This window comes from Bombus huntii, chromosome 7, assembly GCF_024542735.1.
Source record: "Bombus huntii isolate Logan2020A chromosome 7, iyBomHunt1.1, whole genome shotgun sequence".
Lineage (NCBI taxonomy): Eukaryota > Metazoa > Arthropoda > Insecta > Hymenoptera > Apidae > Bombus > Bombus huntii.
In genome coordinates this window covers 11,741,315-11,762,827 of record NC_066244.1, presented here as the reverse complement: position 1 = coordinate 11,762,827, position 21,513 = coordinate 11,741,315, and the positions used below count along the sequence as shown (strand labels likewise).

General features: G+C 35.9%; 1 protein-coding gene across 1 annotated transcript; it reads right to left on the bottom strand.

Annotated features, from left to right (window-relative positions):
• Positions 1 to 236: 236 nt before the first annotated feature.
• On the bottom strand, positions 237 to 21,439 carry LOC126867298 (glutamine--fructose-6-phosphate aminotransferase [isomerizing] 2-like). The gene is made up of 14 exons (XM_050621607.1): positions 20,893 to 21,439; positions 20,319 to 20,747; positions 8,095 to 8,202; positions 7,826 to 7,915; positions 7,533 to 7,676; positions 7,128 to 7,294; positions 6,759 to 6,900; positions 3,331 to 3,485; positions 3,011 to 3,250; positions 2,737 to 2,935; positions 2,420 to 2,664; positions 2,186 to 2,341; positions 1,954 to 2,082; positions 237 to 1,867 (listed from the first exon to the last, which is right to left on the bottom strand). Exons 2-14 carry the CDS (start codon positions 20,323 to 20,325, stop codon positions 1,622 to 1,624), a joined length of 2,028 nt encoding a protein of 675 aa, XP_050477564.1. The 5' UTR covers positions 20,326 to 20,747; positions 20,893 to 21,439; the 3' UTR covers positions 237 to 1,621.
• Positions 21,440 to 21,513: the final 74 nt, after the last annotated feature.

Sequence of the window (21,513 nt, the reverse complement as noted above, 5' to 3'; positions counted from 1 at the left end):
CGTCCGAACCGGAGCTTTGGTATCACTTCGATCGGCTTTTTGGCGCACGTCCAATTAGAACGATACACCAAGCATAGATCTCGAGAAATTAAAAGACAACCGAGCTTGTGCATGGTTTACGAATATTAGTTTTGTCTTTCGATTTTAACTAAAACATATTAAAACCGTAACATAATACTATATATATATATAATACAATTATATGTCGATATAAATATAAAATGTTCTACTAAATATTTGTATATTTGTTTTTAACAATTTATTTGATACATTTATATTTCAATTATGGCCATTGACGTGTTTAAAAAAAAATTATATATTTGTTAAATGTGCATTTTCTTTTGTCCAACATATATTATAGTAACTTAATATGAATAACATATATATATATATATATATATATATATATATATATATATATGTATATGTATATATATATATATTTATTATTTATATTTCCTTAGAGTTTATTTATCGCTCGATATATTGCAGAAGTTATTACATATCTTTATAGGCAAAACTATAAACGGTCGTGTTTATCTTTCCAACACCTCAAGTAATTCATATAATAATTGCATTTATTCCATGATTATATTTGAATCAAATGAACTTTCTACAGCTAAGAGATAAGACGAGGATTTTCTACTGCATGGAACTGAAAAATTGTAGTAAAGTCAACTTTATACAACAATTTCTTTTTAACTTGAACATGAATGTATCACATTGGTAATAAAATTCACGTATAAGTTGTTAATTTATCTTCCATAACAAAAGTGGAAGGTAAGATATCAAATTTCATATTTGTTCCTCTCTTAAATACTGTACAAAATATAAATTTCTCAAAGTATACGATAAACACCATAAAGTGAATATCGTGACGATCATCGTGTTCATAAATTATTCGTTTTCATCAATTATCTAATTCTCTCAATACATTATGGTTGCTTTTTTTCATCTACATTGAGATTTACGAGGTACACACAGCCACATACACACGCATACAAACACTTTTCAGAATAACCACATGTAAACGTCATAGAGCACAAGTTCGCGATACAGTAACAATTTCTCTTTTTTCTACCGCAGTCTTATTCAACTTGATTATAAAGAGATAGAATCACAATTGACTTATGATCTGAAAAGCGTTACATTCTCTTCCTTTCGTATTTTACCGATTGATATGAATATACACAACCGTTAAATGCACTGGGGTCACTGGGAACTCAATTAATGTTACCCACGTAAGGAACGTCTTCGTTGAGTTTCTTTCTTTTTTAAAGTACTCGTCTTCTATCGTAAGATTATGTATAAAGACTAACGATGGTCCAAATGGCTAACCTAAATACTTCCTAAGTCTATTTTGCTCGTATTCTAATACGAAGCTATAATTACTAAGTACTTAGAAACGTATTAAATATAGTCGATGACCATTTTCATGTTATCACGAGAATATCACGGCGTGTTTCAAAAATCGTTCCGTCTGTCTTCTTCCTATCTTTCGTAATGGATAAACGCAGTTATAATAACGATATTTTCTCAATAAGTTGCTGAAATCTGAAGTTGACAACCAAGCATGGTATGCTGCGTTTTAATAAATCTTTAATGAATGTAGGTTGATCTTTTATTCAACCGTAACTGATTTCGCCAAATTTCTCGGACAATCGACGTTACATCCGCGAAGAACCGCGATGTGGAAAGATAGCAATTGTAGTGGAATGACTGCAAGGATTGCTTGGAGACAATCCACTGTTTTGGGTACTTCAAGAATTCTATCAGCGAACATTTTCGTTTCTTCATCGCCTTCCTCACAGATAAGGATCGGTTTTCCATCTCTGGCCGTAACCTGTTGTAAGGCGTTTATGCATTTCTGAAAAGTAATTGTGAAATATTACGTTCGGAATTTTTTACGTTAGGTAATCGTAAGGAAAGAGAAAGTTTACGAGTTCTACTTACCACATAAACTGGATCCCTCATGACGATCATTATTACAGGCATTGAATCATCAACGAGCGCTAGTGGACCATGTTTCAATTCACCTGCCATGATACCTTCACTATGCATATATGTCAATTCTTTAACTTTCTATAAACAAGAAAGAAATAAATTTATTCAAATAGAATAAATATAACAAAAAGAATTAATAAATAACTTAAAAGATATAACATTTAAAGCATGAACAACGTACCAAAGCTCCCTCCATACACGTAGCAAAGTTGTATCCTCTACCCATGATCAGCAAAGATTTATGTTGGAACAAAGACTTGGCTAATTCTTTAACCTTTTCATCAAGTTGGAGAACTTGACGAATGAGATTATCCAAATTTTTCAATCCTTCGATAATCTATTGGATAAACAGGTTTACATATTGCAACATACTGTTTAAAATGTATAACGAAGTTAATTAAGAAATTAATAATACCTCTTGACGCCTACTACCAAGGGAGATTCTGTCTTCACTCATAACTAAAGCAAACATTACAAGAGAAATGAACTGGGAAGTGTAAGCCTTGGTACTAGCAACACCAATCTCAGGACCTGCGTTTATATGAACACCACAGTGTGATTCACGACAGATACTACTGCCTACCGTGTTGGTAATACCAACAATCAGAGCTCCACGTCCTTTGCAATAACGCAAAGCCATTAACGTGTCTGCTGTTTCACCTACGAAGCAAGCAAGAATTATTGAATGACATTTCATATAAATAAATCAATAAAAAATTAATTATATCTCACCAGACTGTGAGATAAAGAAACAAACGTCATCTCTAAACACTGGTGTATTCCTGTCTAAGAAATCAGAAGCCAATTCGACCATAACTGGTAGTTCAGTTAATTCTTCCAAAAGCTGTCTGGTAGCAATAGCAGAATGGTAGCTTGTTCCACAACCAATCAGCATAAGACGTCTACACCTCTTAATCTCAGGAATGTAATCCTAATACAAGATTCGTTAGATCAATATCAACTATTAATGAGAAACTACAGAAAGCTAAAATTGCTGAGAATTTACCTTGATGCCTCCCAATGTAACAGAGTTGTCTCTGAAGTTCAGACGTCCTCTCATGGTGTTCACCACCGACTCAGGTTGCTCAAAAATTTCCTTCTGCATGAAATATTCATAGTTACCCTTCATGATCTCCTGGATTTCCATCTTTAAGGTAGTAATTTCTCTTGCATGGGGATCGTCCATACATCGACGGAGTCGATGGATGCTGAGAGCACCTTCTTTCACTGCGGCTACGTCATCATCCTAATATCGCAGAAAGTTGAAATCATTGAGTTATAAAATATATATTAATTAGTAAATAAATAATAAGATAAAATGTTCACCTCCAAAAATATAACGCGATTTGTATGTTCGATCACAGCACTGGCGTCAGATGCGAAGAAATATTCGACTTCTTTGTCCTCCAAGGGTTGAAATTTGGAAGTACTTTCACTGCGTGGTATAACCGGAAGTTCAGTACGACCATGTGGACGATGATCTGTTAAAAGGTACAAATTAATATTTTTTCGCCATTGGAACATATTAATAGATAATTATCCGTTATTCTTACTATATATACATCTTATATATTCACGAATCCAATATGATACGTGTCATCTTTGATTAGCCTGACTAATGGTATCATACGGAATTCGAGTTGAATGAACCTCAACTTAAAATTAGAATTACACATTTATATACAAAACTTGAATAAGACGCGTGGCTGATACACCAAAAATAGCACGACGCAATCGGAACGATTAAAAGAAGGTTAAGAAATATCAGTGATTATAGTTGCCCCGTGCCATTTTCCTGTCTTTACAAGCCCCACACCAAGTTAGCCGGGAAGATGATAAGTAATACGCATAAATCAATCCTTGTTAACAACAACGCCATTAATTATTCTTGTATACCTCTAATCAACGGACGACATTGAGCAAATATGTATACGTTCGTGGAACGACGATAACAAGAGTGGCTTAACTTATAACATGACCATGACGATTGTAATAATAAAGCGATTGGAAAAGTACAATTGTTAACGTGTATACAACGCAACCGTATTAAAATATGACGACTGGCATTAAACAACTCCCGCATGACGATGGATTCGATAAACAATTAGAAAGGAATTGTTTAATTAAAGGATATCCTTAGAGGAGAAAAATCACCTGTTTAATAAACAGTTTTACAAAAAGAAGAAAAAGAAGATTTGTTTGGGTTGTGTTAGATATACTGTATTATATATTCTACCCTGTCTGCAACTGCTGTGTTTCCATGTACTGAAAGAAATGCGCATTCTGCTTATACGTACTGAAAAGCGAAGTAAGGCATGTGCCGTTTCTTTAAAATTCCACAACATACAAGCGTGTTGCGATTCGATCCCAGGCGGTTTCGTGCTTATCAAACACGTAGCGTAATTCTTTTTCTTTTTTCTTTTTTTTTCTGAAGCGTGGATATGGATGAATTAACGGCAAGCAGAAGGAGAAAGAGACATATATATGACTGTAAAAGTATTACCTTGAGTGGGCGCTTCACCTTCTGCTCAAATTTGGATGCGGGGGTGACGAAAAAGAAAACAAAACAATTAGCAAACAAGTAATGCAGTAACAATAGCAATACAAAATATAGTAACGAACGTGGAAAAAAATAAGAAAACATGATGCACGCGCTGAATATATTGGTTCCATGATTGATTCGTTTACGAAATCTAGCTTTTCTAGGAAATTTAGGAGAAGATGTTCAAAATATATTTTCTTTTGTTTCTTTTTTTTTTTTTTTTTTTAATAAGTTCTACTAAAAAGTGTTTGGGGGAATACATTGGACATCTTTTCCCAAATTTTTCTACGGAATCGAACATGTGTGTATAATCACAAAGCTACGAATGCATAAGCTTCTGTCGAGTAGATATTTGAAATGAAAATAAATTTGACTTGAATGAATTTGACCATATTATCTTGTTGGTTCGCTATGCTTCAAAGCAATTCAAAGAATGATTAATACGGTACAGGTGTCTCATGGTGTTTCTCTGTAGTCGAGTAATATTGTGTACAAATATAATTGAGCGAATAAGAAAAAGCCAATGTATATTACTTTTGTTAGAAAGAAAGAACGAAATATCGATTGTAAAGGATCCTTTATTAAAAAAGTAAATTCAATTTATAAGAATCATAGCATGTAAAATAATGTCACGAGAAAATTTATAAAACAAATATGAGAAATAAAAAGCAAAATTAGTTCGCATGCATTTCTCAAACAATGGACCTTTTGCGAGATCATTTAAAATTGTTAATTATATTTGAGACAATGAGATATACTTAAAGGACTGTTGGATTGAAATAAAATAAAAGGTCCGAAGTTGAGAGTGAAATAAGATAAGTGTAGAGTAGTGTAGAGTAGTGTAGAGTAGTGTATATACCTTTGTTTACGCATGGAGATTCATCTGTTGAGACGAAAAGTTGAAGAACATAACCATTGGTGTTCATGCAAAAGAAACATCATATAGTATCTATGTAAAACTTCATCACCGAGAAAGTATACATGCAGATGACTGTCTCATCGATGTTCAAGGGAACAAATAACAAATATAACTTTAATAAACAAATATTAACAACACTATTTAACAAAACAACATGCTATCTAAACATGCTTAAATATAACAAAATATTAAATATAATGAAACGCCAATTATCCGAAAATTGATCGATTACATAAATACCAAATACTTTACGTATTTATAATTCTACAAAACTTATTCTAACGTATTGTAATAGTATAATGTAAACAATTATTATAGAAAAAACGATCATATTAAAAGGTATTAACTTCAACAGCTATATTTACATCGTAATGATTTAATACATATGCTATGTATATCATCAAAATACTTATTTTAGAGAAACACACTTTTCACACGTTATGATTTCTATGAACTCTTTTATGCAATGAACATACAGAAAGCGCGAAAATTTGATAATCAGAGTAAATCTATCTATTAATTCGGATAATCGACGATTTACTGTACTATTCAGAAATAAAACATTGATTGCTCGATTACAAGCAGCTACCAAACTAAATCAAATATCCAACGCCGTGTTAAATACTTCTTAGAAGATATTTTCAGCGTAAACAAGATACTCTGGCGTTAGTATCATTTGTATGTTAATCATTGTTATTGAACAACACTCTTTGTCCGACATAAATCTACTTCAATAGAGCACTACGTTATTAAAAACACTGAAGAGAAACATAGAAAAAGGATGACGATGTAATGATGGGTCTTAGTATGTTGCTTTGAAATACGCGTTAATTACTTTAAAAAATAGACAAGCTATAGATTGAAGACACATGCTATTAATATACCTTAGGTTTAGTCCGTACACTTGACACGTAAAAGGACTATAGGGGGCTTTATTTCATTACTCTGAGAATATTTCCAGCGCAATTATTATAACCATATAGCAATCTCCTTGCCAGGAGAAAGAAAGGGTGATTATCATATAATAATTAAAGGAAAATTCTGCTTCGCCTTCTCCTTGGAAATGATAAATCAACAAGCGTATCTATCAACAACGTATATATTTCCACCGCTCATACCAACGCTATCGACAGCACTTTAAATCGAGTAGTTCTCGGCGCCCGAGCGACCAAAAATAGCCTTGTGATCTCTTCTAAAATTTACCAAATCTCTGTATACCTTTCTCCGTAACACGCTAATACCTCAATTAAAACGCGTGTCAATCTTTGTGTCCGTTCACGTTCGTCGGCTTACCTTTTCCGTACAGGATAGGCACGTGATCGGTGGCCAATCTCGTTTTTGTCTTAATACCCACGAGCAGCGGTGATCCTCTTCTCGTCGCCACACATTCACCGGGGAAATATTTGCTCTTGAAGCACAGTGCAAACGCACCTTCCTACAATTTCAATTTTTGCACCTCTTAATTATGTAAATATATAATACACGTGTCACTTGGAAATTTAAACAAAAATCAAATTCTTTCCCTATCTTATCGCGAAAATTATCATTAATATTATTACCGATAATAACATTATTACTGCTAATACGAAGCGGTAAAATTTACAGTTGTTCAAACAATCCTAATTCGCAGACTGTGCATCAGCTGTCGTCGATAATACCTACCAATTGTTGAACAACCTGCTCGACTAGCTCGCGGAACGAGTAACCCGGATGTTGTACCCAGAGATGGTGGATCAGCTTAGCGATTACTTCCGTGTCGGTTTCACTCTCGAAGCTGTAGCCTCTTTGGTGAAGCAACGTCTTCACTTCCTTGTAATTTGTCACGATACCTTTAGAAAGAACGTGACTTTGGAATGAAACAGGAACAATTGCTCGTATAATTTGACTTAGACAATGAACGTTCGTTCAAATTATAATTCTACAAGTAATAGTATGTTATAAGTACAACCGCGAAACAAATAAAATTTACAATAAGTAGCAAACTGCTTCGACTCATAAATATTATATGGAATAATACAATTTTCAATTTCCCATAAACACGCGGTAAGTATCAGATAATATTTATACCATTGTGCACCACAACGAAAGCATGTTCGACATCGGATCTTTGAGGATGCGAGTTCACTTCAGATGGAACACCATGAGTCGCCCAACGAGTGTGTGCGATACCCACGTGGCTGTAAACCTTCGACTCGAAGTCGATATTGGTACCTGTAGAAAAATAATGAATTTTAGAAACTGATCATATTCGAAATAATTTCATCGTTATACTTACCTCAACAAATTTTTGTCATCCATTATGTTAAGCTATGTCATTACAATGTAAGTGGAAAGTGTAAAGTAGTATCGTATATACTTACGATAAAAGATCTCTTCCTCGAGCGCCTTGACCTTTCCCTGCTTTTTAATAATCGAGATATCCTTGCCATCGGCGCTATCAAGGGCGACACCTAAAAACAAATAAACACGTATCGAGACAGAGTTTCTTTACTGGAATTTTTAGTAGCTTTCTATTCCCAGAAACAGAAAGTTTACGGCGAATTTGAAATTAGGCCTCTTCACGTTTTTTCCTCGATAAAGTATCGCTTTTGCAAGAAGAAATTTTCGACAATCGATGAGTCATCCATACCTGCCGAATCATAGCCTCGATATTCTAGCCTCTTTAATCCACCAACCAGCAGCTCGAGGATCTCCTTCCTGCTCTTCGGCGTCAAATAATTGAGATACGCAAAGATTCCTGTACAAAAAGCAAATACGTAACATTTATTCTTCTACATATATGGGACAAAAAAGTTCAATGTATTAGAAAATAATTCGCGTTATTGCTGATTATAATTAAATGCTTTTGATCGCAATGCTTGCAATTATAATATAATGCCGAGCTTTTTATCAGCGTTTCGATACCTCCGATCATATTGCCAGACTACTAGACTTCGGGATTAGTAAGTGAAATGAATTACTCAACAACTACGTAACATTTTAAATAGACGGTTAATCAGCCTTTCCATTGGTTCTCTCACCATTCTCTAAGAGAAAGAGAACGATAGAACTACGATACATTCGACGATACAACATTTTTCTAAACCTCTCGACATTTTCCCGCGACGCGTTCACCGCTCGAAGGTCACCACAGCGATAAAACGCGGAAACGATTCGATTTATTAACCAGTTCGTTTTCTTCGTCAAAAACCAGTACTCCACCGTGTGTATATTCAATGAACTGTGGATATAGTTCAAACTGAAAATCGCGTCGATGGAATTCGTAAGGTTTCTCGTTAAATACCAACTCCCACGCTAGCAATGGGTCTCAACTCGTAGGAACGAAACAGAAATCTAGCTAAATCGTAAGAAATGTTCGTCACAATGTTTCTTTTTCTTTTCCAGAATTACAGACGTGTAATTCAAGATAAGAAATCGATCTTATATTCGAAATTATTAGAACGTAGACGAAACAATCGGTTACTCTACTTTCTACCATTTTCTACTTCAGCTACTCGAAATAGATTTTCCAATTAATCACGACAAGAACAAATATAACGAAGACCGCATTCTTTCTTGCTTTTTCAACGCTTTATAATACGGTTAGCCGAGCAATACGATCGGGAACTTTCGAATCGGCTCAAAATTCCGAATGCCCCGCCTCGAAGGAGCACCCGTCTATCGATACAAGAGAGGTCCGTGTTCGAGGTCCCTGGCGAAGCATTGCAAAAATGCAAAAATGCAAAAAGTCGTCGCCCGTGAACGTACAAGAACGTACACACGGAGAAGTGGCGTGCAAGCGAGAACAGGTATAATTCGAGATACACGCTTATAGGTGAAAGGGAAAGCTCGCGTATACACGAGACCGGATGAAATGGTCGTTAGAACGTCGCGTTCGGTTCTCCAATGCCAGAGAACGCGCCATTTCTCTGGTTCGTGCGTCCTGTGCTTTTTCTGAAACACGTGAATCGAATAACGCGAGTCGATTCTCTCTGACTGATAACCGCGGTAACGTTGTAGTAACGTTACGACATATGGCTAATTGTACGATCATCCCAGATGAATTTAGAATAAATGGACTATATTTAAGGGCTGGTTCAGGATCTCAAGGTCACGTGAAATTTATCAAAATTGAGCTCTGGAAAATTTCCAAAGATATTATGGAAGATCTATATAAGAAGAAGTAGATAGCGATGATTAGGTTAATCCTTTCGCTACCACGCGTCGTACGCGTGCGATGCGTTTTCTACAGAGCCTAGTATCGCGTATTTATGACGCAAATCGTGTTTCAATTTTCTTCATGATGAATGCACGATGTCTTATTTATTTTCATTCGAGATACTCAACGAATATACATTTCTACGTATCATAGACGACGACAAAGTGTCGCTGATGTGACATTGGAACACATTGCTTTTGGTTATTTTTTCTTTTTTTTTTTTTTAGGTACTATTGCACATACAGTTGTTTAAAAAATATAGGATATCGGATTTTGTGCAGGTAGCCACACGACCGAAATCAGATACCGTAACACGATACTCGCAAATCGCTCGGAAGCTCGAAGAGAAAAGGACGTAAACGTAGATGTTCTCGTCGTCGTTTATTCCGTCGGCGAAAGTCGTATATTAACATATATATCTTATATATGAAAGAATACGCACGAGTAGTTCGCAACAAGAAACTATCTACTCGCAGCCCAACGTGCCATATTCGTATCTGACGCATTCTAAATGCCGCTTGGATCGTCTACTTAGCATTCTTTATTATTATACAGGGTGGTTGGTAACTGGTGGTACAAGCGAAAAGGGAGTGATTCTACGCGAAAAAAGAAGTCGAAAATATAAAATAAAATTTTTTTTTAATTTTACAGTGACATCCGTTATAACGAGACGCGATAAAATGCACGCGTGCCGAACGAAAATTCAAAGTCGATTTTCTCGAAAACAAAGCCTCAAACGAAAAATTTTTATTCTACATTTTCGACTTCTTTTTTCGCGTAGAATCACCCCCTTTCCGCTTGTACCACCAGTTACTAACCACCCTGTATATGTCAAACTGTATGTTGTATTACGTAAAATTTGGAGAATTCGAAATTTTGGTCTGCCAACAACTTCGATAGCAAGTATTCTTTTTAGAAAACTTGGATGACTGTATTGCAAGTTTATCAAAGTTCGATGAAACTTTTTATTTAAATTTTTATCTTGAATAGATAATCGTGACAACATTGTATAGCGTTACATTAAGCGATACACGATCCGCGATTCGATCGTTCCATGTGCAACCTTATCGGTTGCGCGCTGTCTTAGCGCGGGAATTTAAGACTATGTATCGTGTTTGAAATGGCGCGGTCGTCCTCGATTTAGAAAGCCATCGTGGCATGATCGACGCGTTAATCGTTTTTCACGGTTCAATTTCACGTAATGGTAGTTGGAATTTGTAGTTTCTTCTAAACGCACAAAAATCAATTCTTTGCGGTCTAAGCAGCATTCGACGTTTTACCATTTCCAATCAACTATTTCGTATATGATTAAACCACTTTCAAAGGAATTTCGTAAATATTTTTATTAATAAAACGTATCTACCTATCAATAATATAACAGAAAACAACATATTTCATTGACATGTTGTGCTTGACGGATGAAAATGTAGGATTGGCGTGAGACTCGAATCAATCGATCGCTGTATCTTTCTTTAGTTCGTTAGTGGAAACGATTAAGTTTTATTAAAGAATAAAGAACACGTTAATATGATAAAATATATTGTAACAAGAGAGCAGACATTGCCTATGTTTACATTTAAAAAATTCGAAAAAGTAATTGTTCCAGGTATTTTGTTCTTATCGATCCACATCGATTGTTGCAGCAAGTTTTCTTTATTGGAATCGATAGAAACCGATGGCCGCGGACTTTACGACCTCCGACAACGATAATCGCGAAACGAACTACGTTGAAGTCCTGTGGAAATCGCGGCTGTGATAAAGTTTACGAGAAGTAGTAAATGTCCTGAACCTTACACCTCGCCATCATGTAACTAATTTAACGATCGTCCCGTTCCGCCTTTGAAAATAAACAGTTCTGTCAAGCGTGATCGACCATATTTAACACAGTTCAGTGTTTAAAATCTAACGATAACAATAAAACATATCGATAATTGGGTATCTTCGTCACGTCGAGGTAATACAGAGAATCACGGCAATCTAAAATAAAAGGAGAAACGCGAGATACACTTTATAAGCCACAGCTACACTCTGCTATAATACTTTGATCAAATGGGATATAAAAGATATACGCCACGATAGGAGGATCACAGAGTAAAATAGCGAAAATATCGAAGAATGTTTAACACCCATTGACACGTCTTATTTCACTCGCAGCAGAGTTACCAGCGCCAGCCTCGCAGAGAATGAATATTTAATAAAAGAAAGATTAAAAGATTACGGATGTAGAAGATGAAAAAATATTATTAAGGATAATTATTTGAATTACCGCCCATCACCAGCGAGAGAAGTAACGACCAGAATCGACGTAAAGTAAGAAAGAAAGTCACCGGTCGGAGTAACTGTCACCGTGGAGGAACTTACGAAAAGCGAAACAATCGCGAGCGTATAGTGCATCGGCGAGTAGACGTAACTTGATTTTGTGTAGAGTTGACAATAGACGATCGAGTGATCGGTGACGATTAGATTGCGGGCTGCAATCGTCGATAAGCGAACTTCCTCATAGAAACATCCTAGCGAAGCTTTGTACAATAAAAAACCAAGAATAGAAAGGAAAGATTATAACAGTAAGAAGATTACGAAGTACCTTTGCGAAAGGTATAATGGAAACGAAAAAATATTTTTTATCGAGATAAGCTCGATCCTGTTAATCTCGCAAGGCCTTCCCCTTCGCTAATCAACATGCCGTGCAGTTTACTTAAAATTTCACTAAACTCCAAAGATAATATGTACGACGGAAAGTAATTACTGCTTCTACATTTTTCATCCTATAAGCTCATTTTTTTATATCGCTATCGCTAGTATATCATGTCTTGTTGCTGTCGGGATAAGAAAAATAATCGCCGGACGGAAGTTATTCCGATTTTTAATCATTTGCTGCGTTTAATCTTCTGATAAAAGATCGATAACGATGAGGATTATAGGTTTAGCCTCATTCGATTCTGTTCTCGAGCACTTACTTCCAGGTATTCGCCACTTTTTTTTTCTCCGTTTTTAACTTACAATGACGTACAATGAAAGACGTTACATGTTACAACGCACATTATCCGATATAAAATTTTATAACGACGATAACTTCAACAAATCTGCTAATTCACACGTAGTACACGTCCTTCTTGAAACGATTTTGGGTTACTGTGAGTTGGAAAACTCCTTAATCGGAATGCGCTTCGTGTTCGCGAAGGAAATCGAGCGACTGGAATATGAACGAATAATCGGAATAGCCGATCTTCTCCGACCTACTGACACAAAACGATTCGAATGGCCCAGGAAATCAACGAAAGGTCGCTTGGTAGTCGTACTACCACGGTATGTAGAATCGATTCTAATTCGATCTTCTTGATTTCCATAGACCTTGAGCCATCTGTAATCCCTCGACACACGATATAGCTGATTCTTTCCTAGAATAGTTCTTCAATTGCAACCGCAATTGGAACGTAGCTATTTTATTGTCGTTTGATTTTGTTTCGACGATCCGAATAGAGATCTGCTCGACAAATCAGCGATCGTATAACTCGAGTGGTTTGCATCTTTTTACGTACAATATATGAGGAAATTTCTATTCGAATTCTATTTCCGAATTTACCCAAATATCGTCTGTAATGACAAACGAAACGTTTTGTTCATGCAACTGTGGAAGACTTAAAAATGGAAAATTGTTTAGGATGCGTGTAACAAAGATATGGAAACTGTTCAAAGTATACCTATATTATAATACTTAGATAGTGAAACGAATAACGAAACTATTAATTTATATAAATATCTGTAGTTTAATAACCAGCGATAAGATGATTTCAAGCTCCTGTAATGAAAATTCATTAAACGAAGAAACATATACCTCGAACTAAAGCTCGATCAATGTCGTTAAATCGACCTGTATTATTGTTCCTCGAATAATCTCGAAATGTGCGAATTTTGCACCTTTTCAACGGTTATAGAGTGTCGATAAGTAGAAAAGTGTTTGCAGCTTCTTGCGATGAAAATTTATAGATAAAGAGAAACATAGCATCGAAATAGTGCCGATGCACTTAAGCCTGGCAAATAAACGACGAACGAAAAGACAATTTATAGGCAATTTGTTCGCCAGGCGAATCGAATGAAATAGTGGATAAACGGGTGAAAGGGAAACCAACGAGATTCTATGTAGAAAGAGGAACCATAAACGAATTCCTACCTGTGGGGATAAACGGGTTATTTTCGTCGTGAGTCGAACAAAATTTCTGCTCTTAGAATTCCGTGGACGTAAACAAAAATCAGGTTCTGGCTTGTGGCGAGGCCACGCGTTTGAATTTTCGTGAGGAAGGTAAAGGTAAACTGGTGTCGCCTGGAGAAAGGATTCGCCAAGTCCTGCGTAAAGTACTCGAGGATAAGAAGAAACATGACCGTTGTTACTCGCTTAAAGTTACGAATCTTCCCATTTAAAGAAGCGTTTCCATTTTATCGCTACAAAAAGCCTAAGTTATCTGGATAAATTTTGACTTTATCATGCTAGAGAGCAACAACCGTGCGTATCGTATATTACGATTATGATAATATGCCTATACGTGGCTAAAAATTATCAGTAGATTTCCAAAATCCCTGACGCATCTATAGATAATCTATCGATGAAATAATTTCATTATTATGTGAGATATAAGAGTAATAAAAAAGAAGCGTTTATGGTTCTAGCGGAATGTTAATGATCGATAATCAGGACAGTCGTGTCTTAAAAACGTAAGTACCGGTTCTTCGTCGGGGATCGTTTTATAATAAAACTTCGGCCTTGATTTACGCAGGTTTATTACATCTTTACGTTAAACACACGTTCGAAATATGCCAAAAATGAACTCAGATTAAAACAAAATTCTATGAATAAATTGCAATTTGAAAATCGATACGCAGTTACGAAGCTGGTCTTTGTAATGGTCAAACTACTATGTACGAGAATTGTTTCTGATCAGTATGGTTCGTCATTCGTTTGTACAAATTCGATCATTTGACCAAATTTGCATATTGTAATTGCACAAATCGACGAAAGTATTTATATCTTTAATCGATAATATACATATGCTTGTGACATTGGGCAAGCGTGCCACATCGAAATTAATAATTTTTTATCTTTCTAATTCGTTTTTCTCCGTTATAGCATATAGTAGTACGTAGTGTTACTATACATGTTTATATATCGTTGAATATGTTTTTTAACGTAGTGTACGAATATATAAATAAGATATATGATTGCTTTAGAAAAAAAAGTCACGGCCTTGAAATTTTTGAAAAATTGATGCAGAGTAAATTTTTTTCTCTGATATCGTATTTTCAAGTAACTAAGAAATTGTTCCACATGTTCGCAAATAACGAATTTATTTAGATATTGCCTTGTTTGTTATTTTACAGCCTCGTATGATGAAAAAGAAAAAGAGATTTCAAAAATGAAATAACAACAATGAAACAACCGACACTTTTATCGGAATTACAGATTAATTCATACGCGTAGAATTGATTGTGCATCGTAGAGCAATGCGATGTAGTTAATTAAAGCAATTCACCTTATTCTCTATATGTCACAATGCCTACGTTTGCCAATTGCTTTCTGTTCTCTCTAGAAAATGTAGTAAAGTCTTAGTGACTATGTTGCCAATTGAAGATTATCAGGTTCGTCCATTAAATAGCGACCAATTAAGAAGATTTCTCGAATTTTCTTAAACGTGACTGACGAGTCTGACCGTACCAATAGATCGTTCGTATCGCGAGTGTCGCAGCTTCTACGACATGGAAATGAACTTAGAATAGAATTAAATTGAGGCAAAGACAAAAGAACAAATATTCCGTTTTATGAATGGAATAATTTGTGCGAACAATCGCGAATGTTTTGAAAATCCTGCTACATCTACGTCAAGTAGTCACTCTGAATTAAACATTAGTTCGACCCGCCGTTTAATTGTGAGGGAAATTGTGGTTCTTTGAAAAAAAGCTGCGTATCCAATAAGAAAAACGCAGCATAATATGCAAGATCTTAACTCGTTTGTCTTGAAGCAAATAGAAGGTTCTCAAGTACTTATATCAGATGTAATAATATTTTCAAAACATTCGCGACTGCCCACACAAATTATTCCATCCGCAAGACGGAATATTTATTCTCTTGCCCTCGCCTCAATTTAGCCCTATTCTAAGTTTATTTGCATGTCGGAAAATCTACGACTTAGTTTCAGCTAAGTCTACGCTGATATACAATTGTCCGCAGACACGTGTCGCAACCAATCAGTATCCGTACAATTTCTTGCAAGTCCGCGCAAGGATAGATGCGATTTGCTGCGGCACGTTTCCTGTCCACGACCATCTGCCAGCGTAAACTTAGCAGTAGAATACGAACGATTTATTCAGACAGTCAGACTCGTCAGTTGCGCTTAAGAAAATTCACGAAATCTTAATTGGTCTCGGGCAAAGATCATTGAACAGACGATGCGGATAATCTTCAATCGGCAAATGTAGGCGATTTAGACATTGTCTTACGTAACTACTTTGCGTTGCCTTACCATGAACAATCAATTCTACACCTACGAATTAATCGTGATATTAAATAATTAAGAAACTGTGAACACGATGGAAGTATCGGTCGTTTCGTTGCGTTCTTCAAGTCTGTTTTTCCTCTACACGATACCAGGTTCATACATACATACATACATATATATATATATATATATATATATATATATATATACAGGTACATATACGTGCCTGTGCCATACACACGAGGCCACGTCTAAATGTCACGTGTAACTGTCCTGTAAAACGCTGCACCCTCTCACGCCAGCGTCAGGTTCGCGACGAGGAAACTTTCACTCGTCGTTGGTCGCGGGCACGTCGACACTCCGGTGTCAGTATCGATAGACACATTCGATTAGACTCTATTGTACGACCACGGGTGTCGACGAAACGCAGCGTTATAAGGATACACGGCACGCCATGCAAACGTGGACCACTTTATTCCGGTAAACTTTCAATGAACTTTGAGAAGCGTGAGTTACGGGCTCGCACTGAGTCACGTTGTCTCGTTGCAACACTCCATGGACAGTCTTATTACCCGCTAGAACGTAATACGGCGTCTATATGCTTCCGTAATTTGGTGGAATGCAGTTTTGAAACAGGCATTTGGTAATCACCGCGAGGATTATAAAGGAAGGAAATAAATAGCGATCGTTAGTTTCAGTTAGTTGGATTTCTCTGGCAAAGAAAGCATTTTTTTAGAGGAACGTTGTTAGATTTGGGGATTCTGGAAATTGTAGGATTTGTGGGAATTTGTAAGTTTGAATAAGATTGTGCAATTTTGTAAGATTACGATAAGTAGGATAAAGTTTGGTAGTCTTCACGGAGTGGTTTGTAATTTTAGGATCCAGATGAAATTTTGCAAACTTTGCGATCCGTAAATTCAGTCTTAACAAATTTTCAAAGATCGATATCGTGGAAACTCTATGCGAAACAATGTGAAAGCAACTCGGAATATTATTGCTACTCGTTTCGTTTGGATGAATATTTTTGGAAAAACTGGATGACCTAATTTGAAATTCTGCAATATTGTTTTGTTGGTTTTCGCAGAATAATATTAGAGGTCTTCGTCGAATCTTGTATAGTACCGTAATTTGCCGGTAAATCTTCAACGATATTCAAAATCAAGTTCTATATATTAAAAATATTAATATTTCATACTCCATTACTTCAACTCAACCTCCAGCGCCTACACGCGTCTCCAACAAAGTGGTTGGTGGTAATCTGTGACCGGGGATTTCGCAATTCCGTAATCGAGAAGAGTCTTTCTCCTTCTGCCACAACTCTCTCGACACTCCTCCCATTTCTCGCAATCTTAACACGACGATTCGAAGAAAGTTAATTCCTAAATGTAATTACCAAACGAGTCAACCTTTCGAAAAATCTCGATGTTGCAATTCTCTTAGCAAAGATCTCCTGATGGCTATTGAATAATTTTAGAGGAATAAAATCTCGTTTCAGTTACGTCACAAGTTGTCCCTCTAAATTTGTCTACTACCAAAGAACGCTGATACTTTTACAGATTTGACAAAAATAATCAGTCAATAAATATACAGCGAAAAGAAGATTGGGAAAGTTGTATCAACGATTTCCTAAGTTTTCTATTCAATTTTATTTCATTCAAAACCAAATTCCTTTTATAAATTTAAAAAAAATATGATCAGCAAGTACCTGTAGATCGAAAAAGAAATTGGAAAAGTTTATTAGAAATTTTATTTAATTCGAAACCAAATCAAATTCATTTCAATCAAGTTGAAAGTTGAATAGTCGACATTATGTATTATAGTAAATTATACCAAAGCATCCAGGTAAAAAATATGTTAATTTTTCTCAATGATTGCAGGATATTAAGCGTCAGACGTAAACAGTGAGGTCGTTGACCAGTCACGATCGTGGCTCGATCGTTCGAAGGAAAAGTGGAAATGGAGGTGCGTACCTGGGAAACGCGTTCGTGTCTGGAGAACAATATTGGTTGGCACTGTCCACGAAACGTACAACTTGTTAAAGCTAGACAAAGGCAACATCGGTCTAGAAATTTATCTAAAAGCTATAGTCGAAGTTAAAAGGCGTCTGCCGTGTTTCTGTCGGTGTGTCGAGCTGGCTGCTTAATTAAATCGAAGCTTTGTAATTAATTCGATCTACGAAGCGTTCGACGAGTCTGCAAATACTAAAGACACGCTGCTAGAATGTAAATATTTATCGACTCTATGTCGTTTTTAAATAAGAATACTATTTGAATAATAGCACGAAAAATTGAGAATATTAAAAAAAAAATGACACGACTCAATCAATAGACGACGCGGCAGTGATATCATAATTAGAAAATTTATTAATTCGTCGATCATGAATATTGATTTGCAACGAAGTCAACGGCTTTGTCGTATGCCCGGTAAAATTGTAAATCGGCCGAAAAAGAAATAGGTAAAATGCAACATTGACTCACAGTGAATTAATTAATTTCGGATTATTTTTTGATTGAATAGATACTGTTAGTCTTTAACGAAGAAGAAGTGTTACGAGCGTATTGAATTCTTTTCTTCGATTCGATTACCGAAAGGGACTAACTTTCGCCGTGACACGTGAACGATTAAAGAAAAAGAAACAACATATTACACGGTAGAAGAATGACGCAAAAATCTTTCGTAACCGCGTCCTGCCTTTCGATGATTTTTCGTCGCGTCACAATGTAGAACCTGCGACTTTACGATAAGGCGTCTCTTAAAACTCGGAGAAATTCAAATGTTATAACCGTTTCCATTAAAAAAAAAAAAAACTCATTACTGGTAAATTGATACGATCAACATACGTAAACAATTGCATCAAATATTCATGTATAGGATAAGAAGTAATAAAAAGCTTCAAAAAATGGCGCCCTTTTTTAAGAAACTACGAGGAAGATCTTTTAAAGAACTTATCTTTTTTAACCTTGGACCATTCTAAGCAATTTGTTCTTTTTCTTTTCTCAATTTCTGTAATCTTTGTACTTTTAAATTACTCAGCTACCGTGGCAGCTACGTATTTCCTTGAGGTAAATTTATAGAAGGAAGATAATTAAACATTGATATACCCAAGGCTGTCACGAAGAAAAAATATGAACCGTTAATTTCCCCTCGCGCAGGTGAATGCCAATTGCAATGCAGATTCTCGGAACGTTTATCTCAGGAACCACCAAAATCCATCTATTTGTTCGCTGATGTTAAAATACTAAAATTATCCATATTATTCTTTTATTCCGGACTTTTTTAGACTATCACTTTATCACGTGTGATAACGATTACTGTATGTCACTGTTAGATTTCAGCGTATTATAACTATATTCGTACAACATTTGTATTTAATAACGTTATCTTCCACTTCTTCTTATCGAAATAAAAATTTTGAACCGACCCGCGGCCTTGTGATCGCCCCTCATGCAAATCCAATAGATTTTGACGATCAATGAAAAATATACTAATGTGTTGTGCAAATATTAGATCCGATAGATCGCGTCTAGTCTTTCTAAAAAGTCTTTCGTTAAAATAATCAGTCAATTTTAATAAATGTACACCTGACATAATAATTTGTTAATATCCATCAAACGTACAATTAATACTATAATCCTAGCATAATGTGAAATTAGTTGTCAGTATGGAAAAATCATAATTTCTCATTTTGTAAAAATTTGCTTGAAAGCAGCGAAACGGTTAGGAACAAAATTCTACGCTCCGTTTGTCGCTTTCTTTAATTCCGGAAATGGGAAATTCGAAACGCGCGAAAGATCCCGCGTTGTTATTCCAATACTTCGTGTGCTTGATATTAGCGTACTAACAAGCCTCGATTTACCGACGAGCAAACATTCGATCTTTTAAATGCTCATCCTTCGTCTTTGACCGACACGGCGACGTTTCGATCAGCAAACGCGAATATTAGATGTGCCAGATGTTGAGTGAAATAGAATTGCAGAAGAAACATGCCGGTGGCGCATTTGCACAGGCTGAAACGTTACTCTGCACTCAAATGACCTGTCAACTAGACTTTTCAACCGGGCTTATGCAGATGTACACTTTCACCGTGGAAACATTTCGATCGAACGATCCGTCGATCGAATTATGATAGAAAAAAAAACGTCAAATAGAAAGCATAGTTCTACTCACCGCACATGTTGTTTCTGTTGTCGAATACCCGCCACGTAAGTTAATCGGATTAAACGTAAAGTGGAAAGCGATCAGAATGTCACTTGCTAACTTCGTATTGCTCTGAGTTACTGTGAATCACAGTCTGAGCCTCACTACAGCGTGCTCCTGTCTCTTATGACATGAGATTTCGTATAGGTATGGGGTACAATCACAATTACATCCGGCTCGTACGTGTATGTAACGCTATTGGGCCAAACCATTGACAGTGAACGCATCATCTGCACGCTGACGTATATGATTGTATACAGTAGTATACTACAGTACAACACAGCTTTGGAAACTTCAGTAGAGAGGGCGAAACTCTTACGAGCTAGAAAATGTTTCTCAAGTAAGGCGCTTCAATCAAATTGTTAGGCTTCGTCGTGCAGCGCGACTTGTGTCTGCAACCTACAACACGGCCACGTGTACAACAAAACTCTTCTCTATTATGTAAATCTACGTTTACTTAAACAAAATTCATTTGCACTATATGAAATACTGTATATTTACTTTAAATAAATTAAATTATGTTATGAAAAGTAGTTTACTTTACATTCTTTATCTTTAGTGGTAAAGATGTTGAAGATGGCGTTAATTGTAAAAGTTTAATAAATCGATCCCAGCGCTATGGCTAGCGGCTGATTTGTAAAGCACACCTTCGGATACTAAAAGCGTTACTCCTACCACTGGAGTTTCCAGATCTGTGCATACGAACGTAATGTCGTATCGCAAGTAAGGATTTCGACACGTTGACAATAACACAGGAACTCGTGATTTTCCCAAACAATACATGCGACAAACTCTTTACGAATGTATATAACGTAGGAACGTATATTAGGAATGAGATAATATCGGTGAAAACTATTAATTAAACTAATATCTCAAAACAGACACTCGGAGAATCACTCAAGAATCATGAATGAACGAACTGTCAGAATCGCCTTTTCCATTTAGCTTCGTATCTTTTATTATAAAAGTGACAACATAAATTTTGTAGATTAAACACACGTTCGATTCGTTGTAAGAATGAATGAAGCACTGAAATGTTTGGAATCGATCCTTGTTGACTTAATTCTTATCCACACTGCAGACTGCAATAATGCGCAACATAGAGTGCGCTAGCTATCGGTAACTGTACCTATCGATAATTTAGATAACACGTATCTAGATTTTT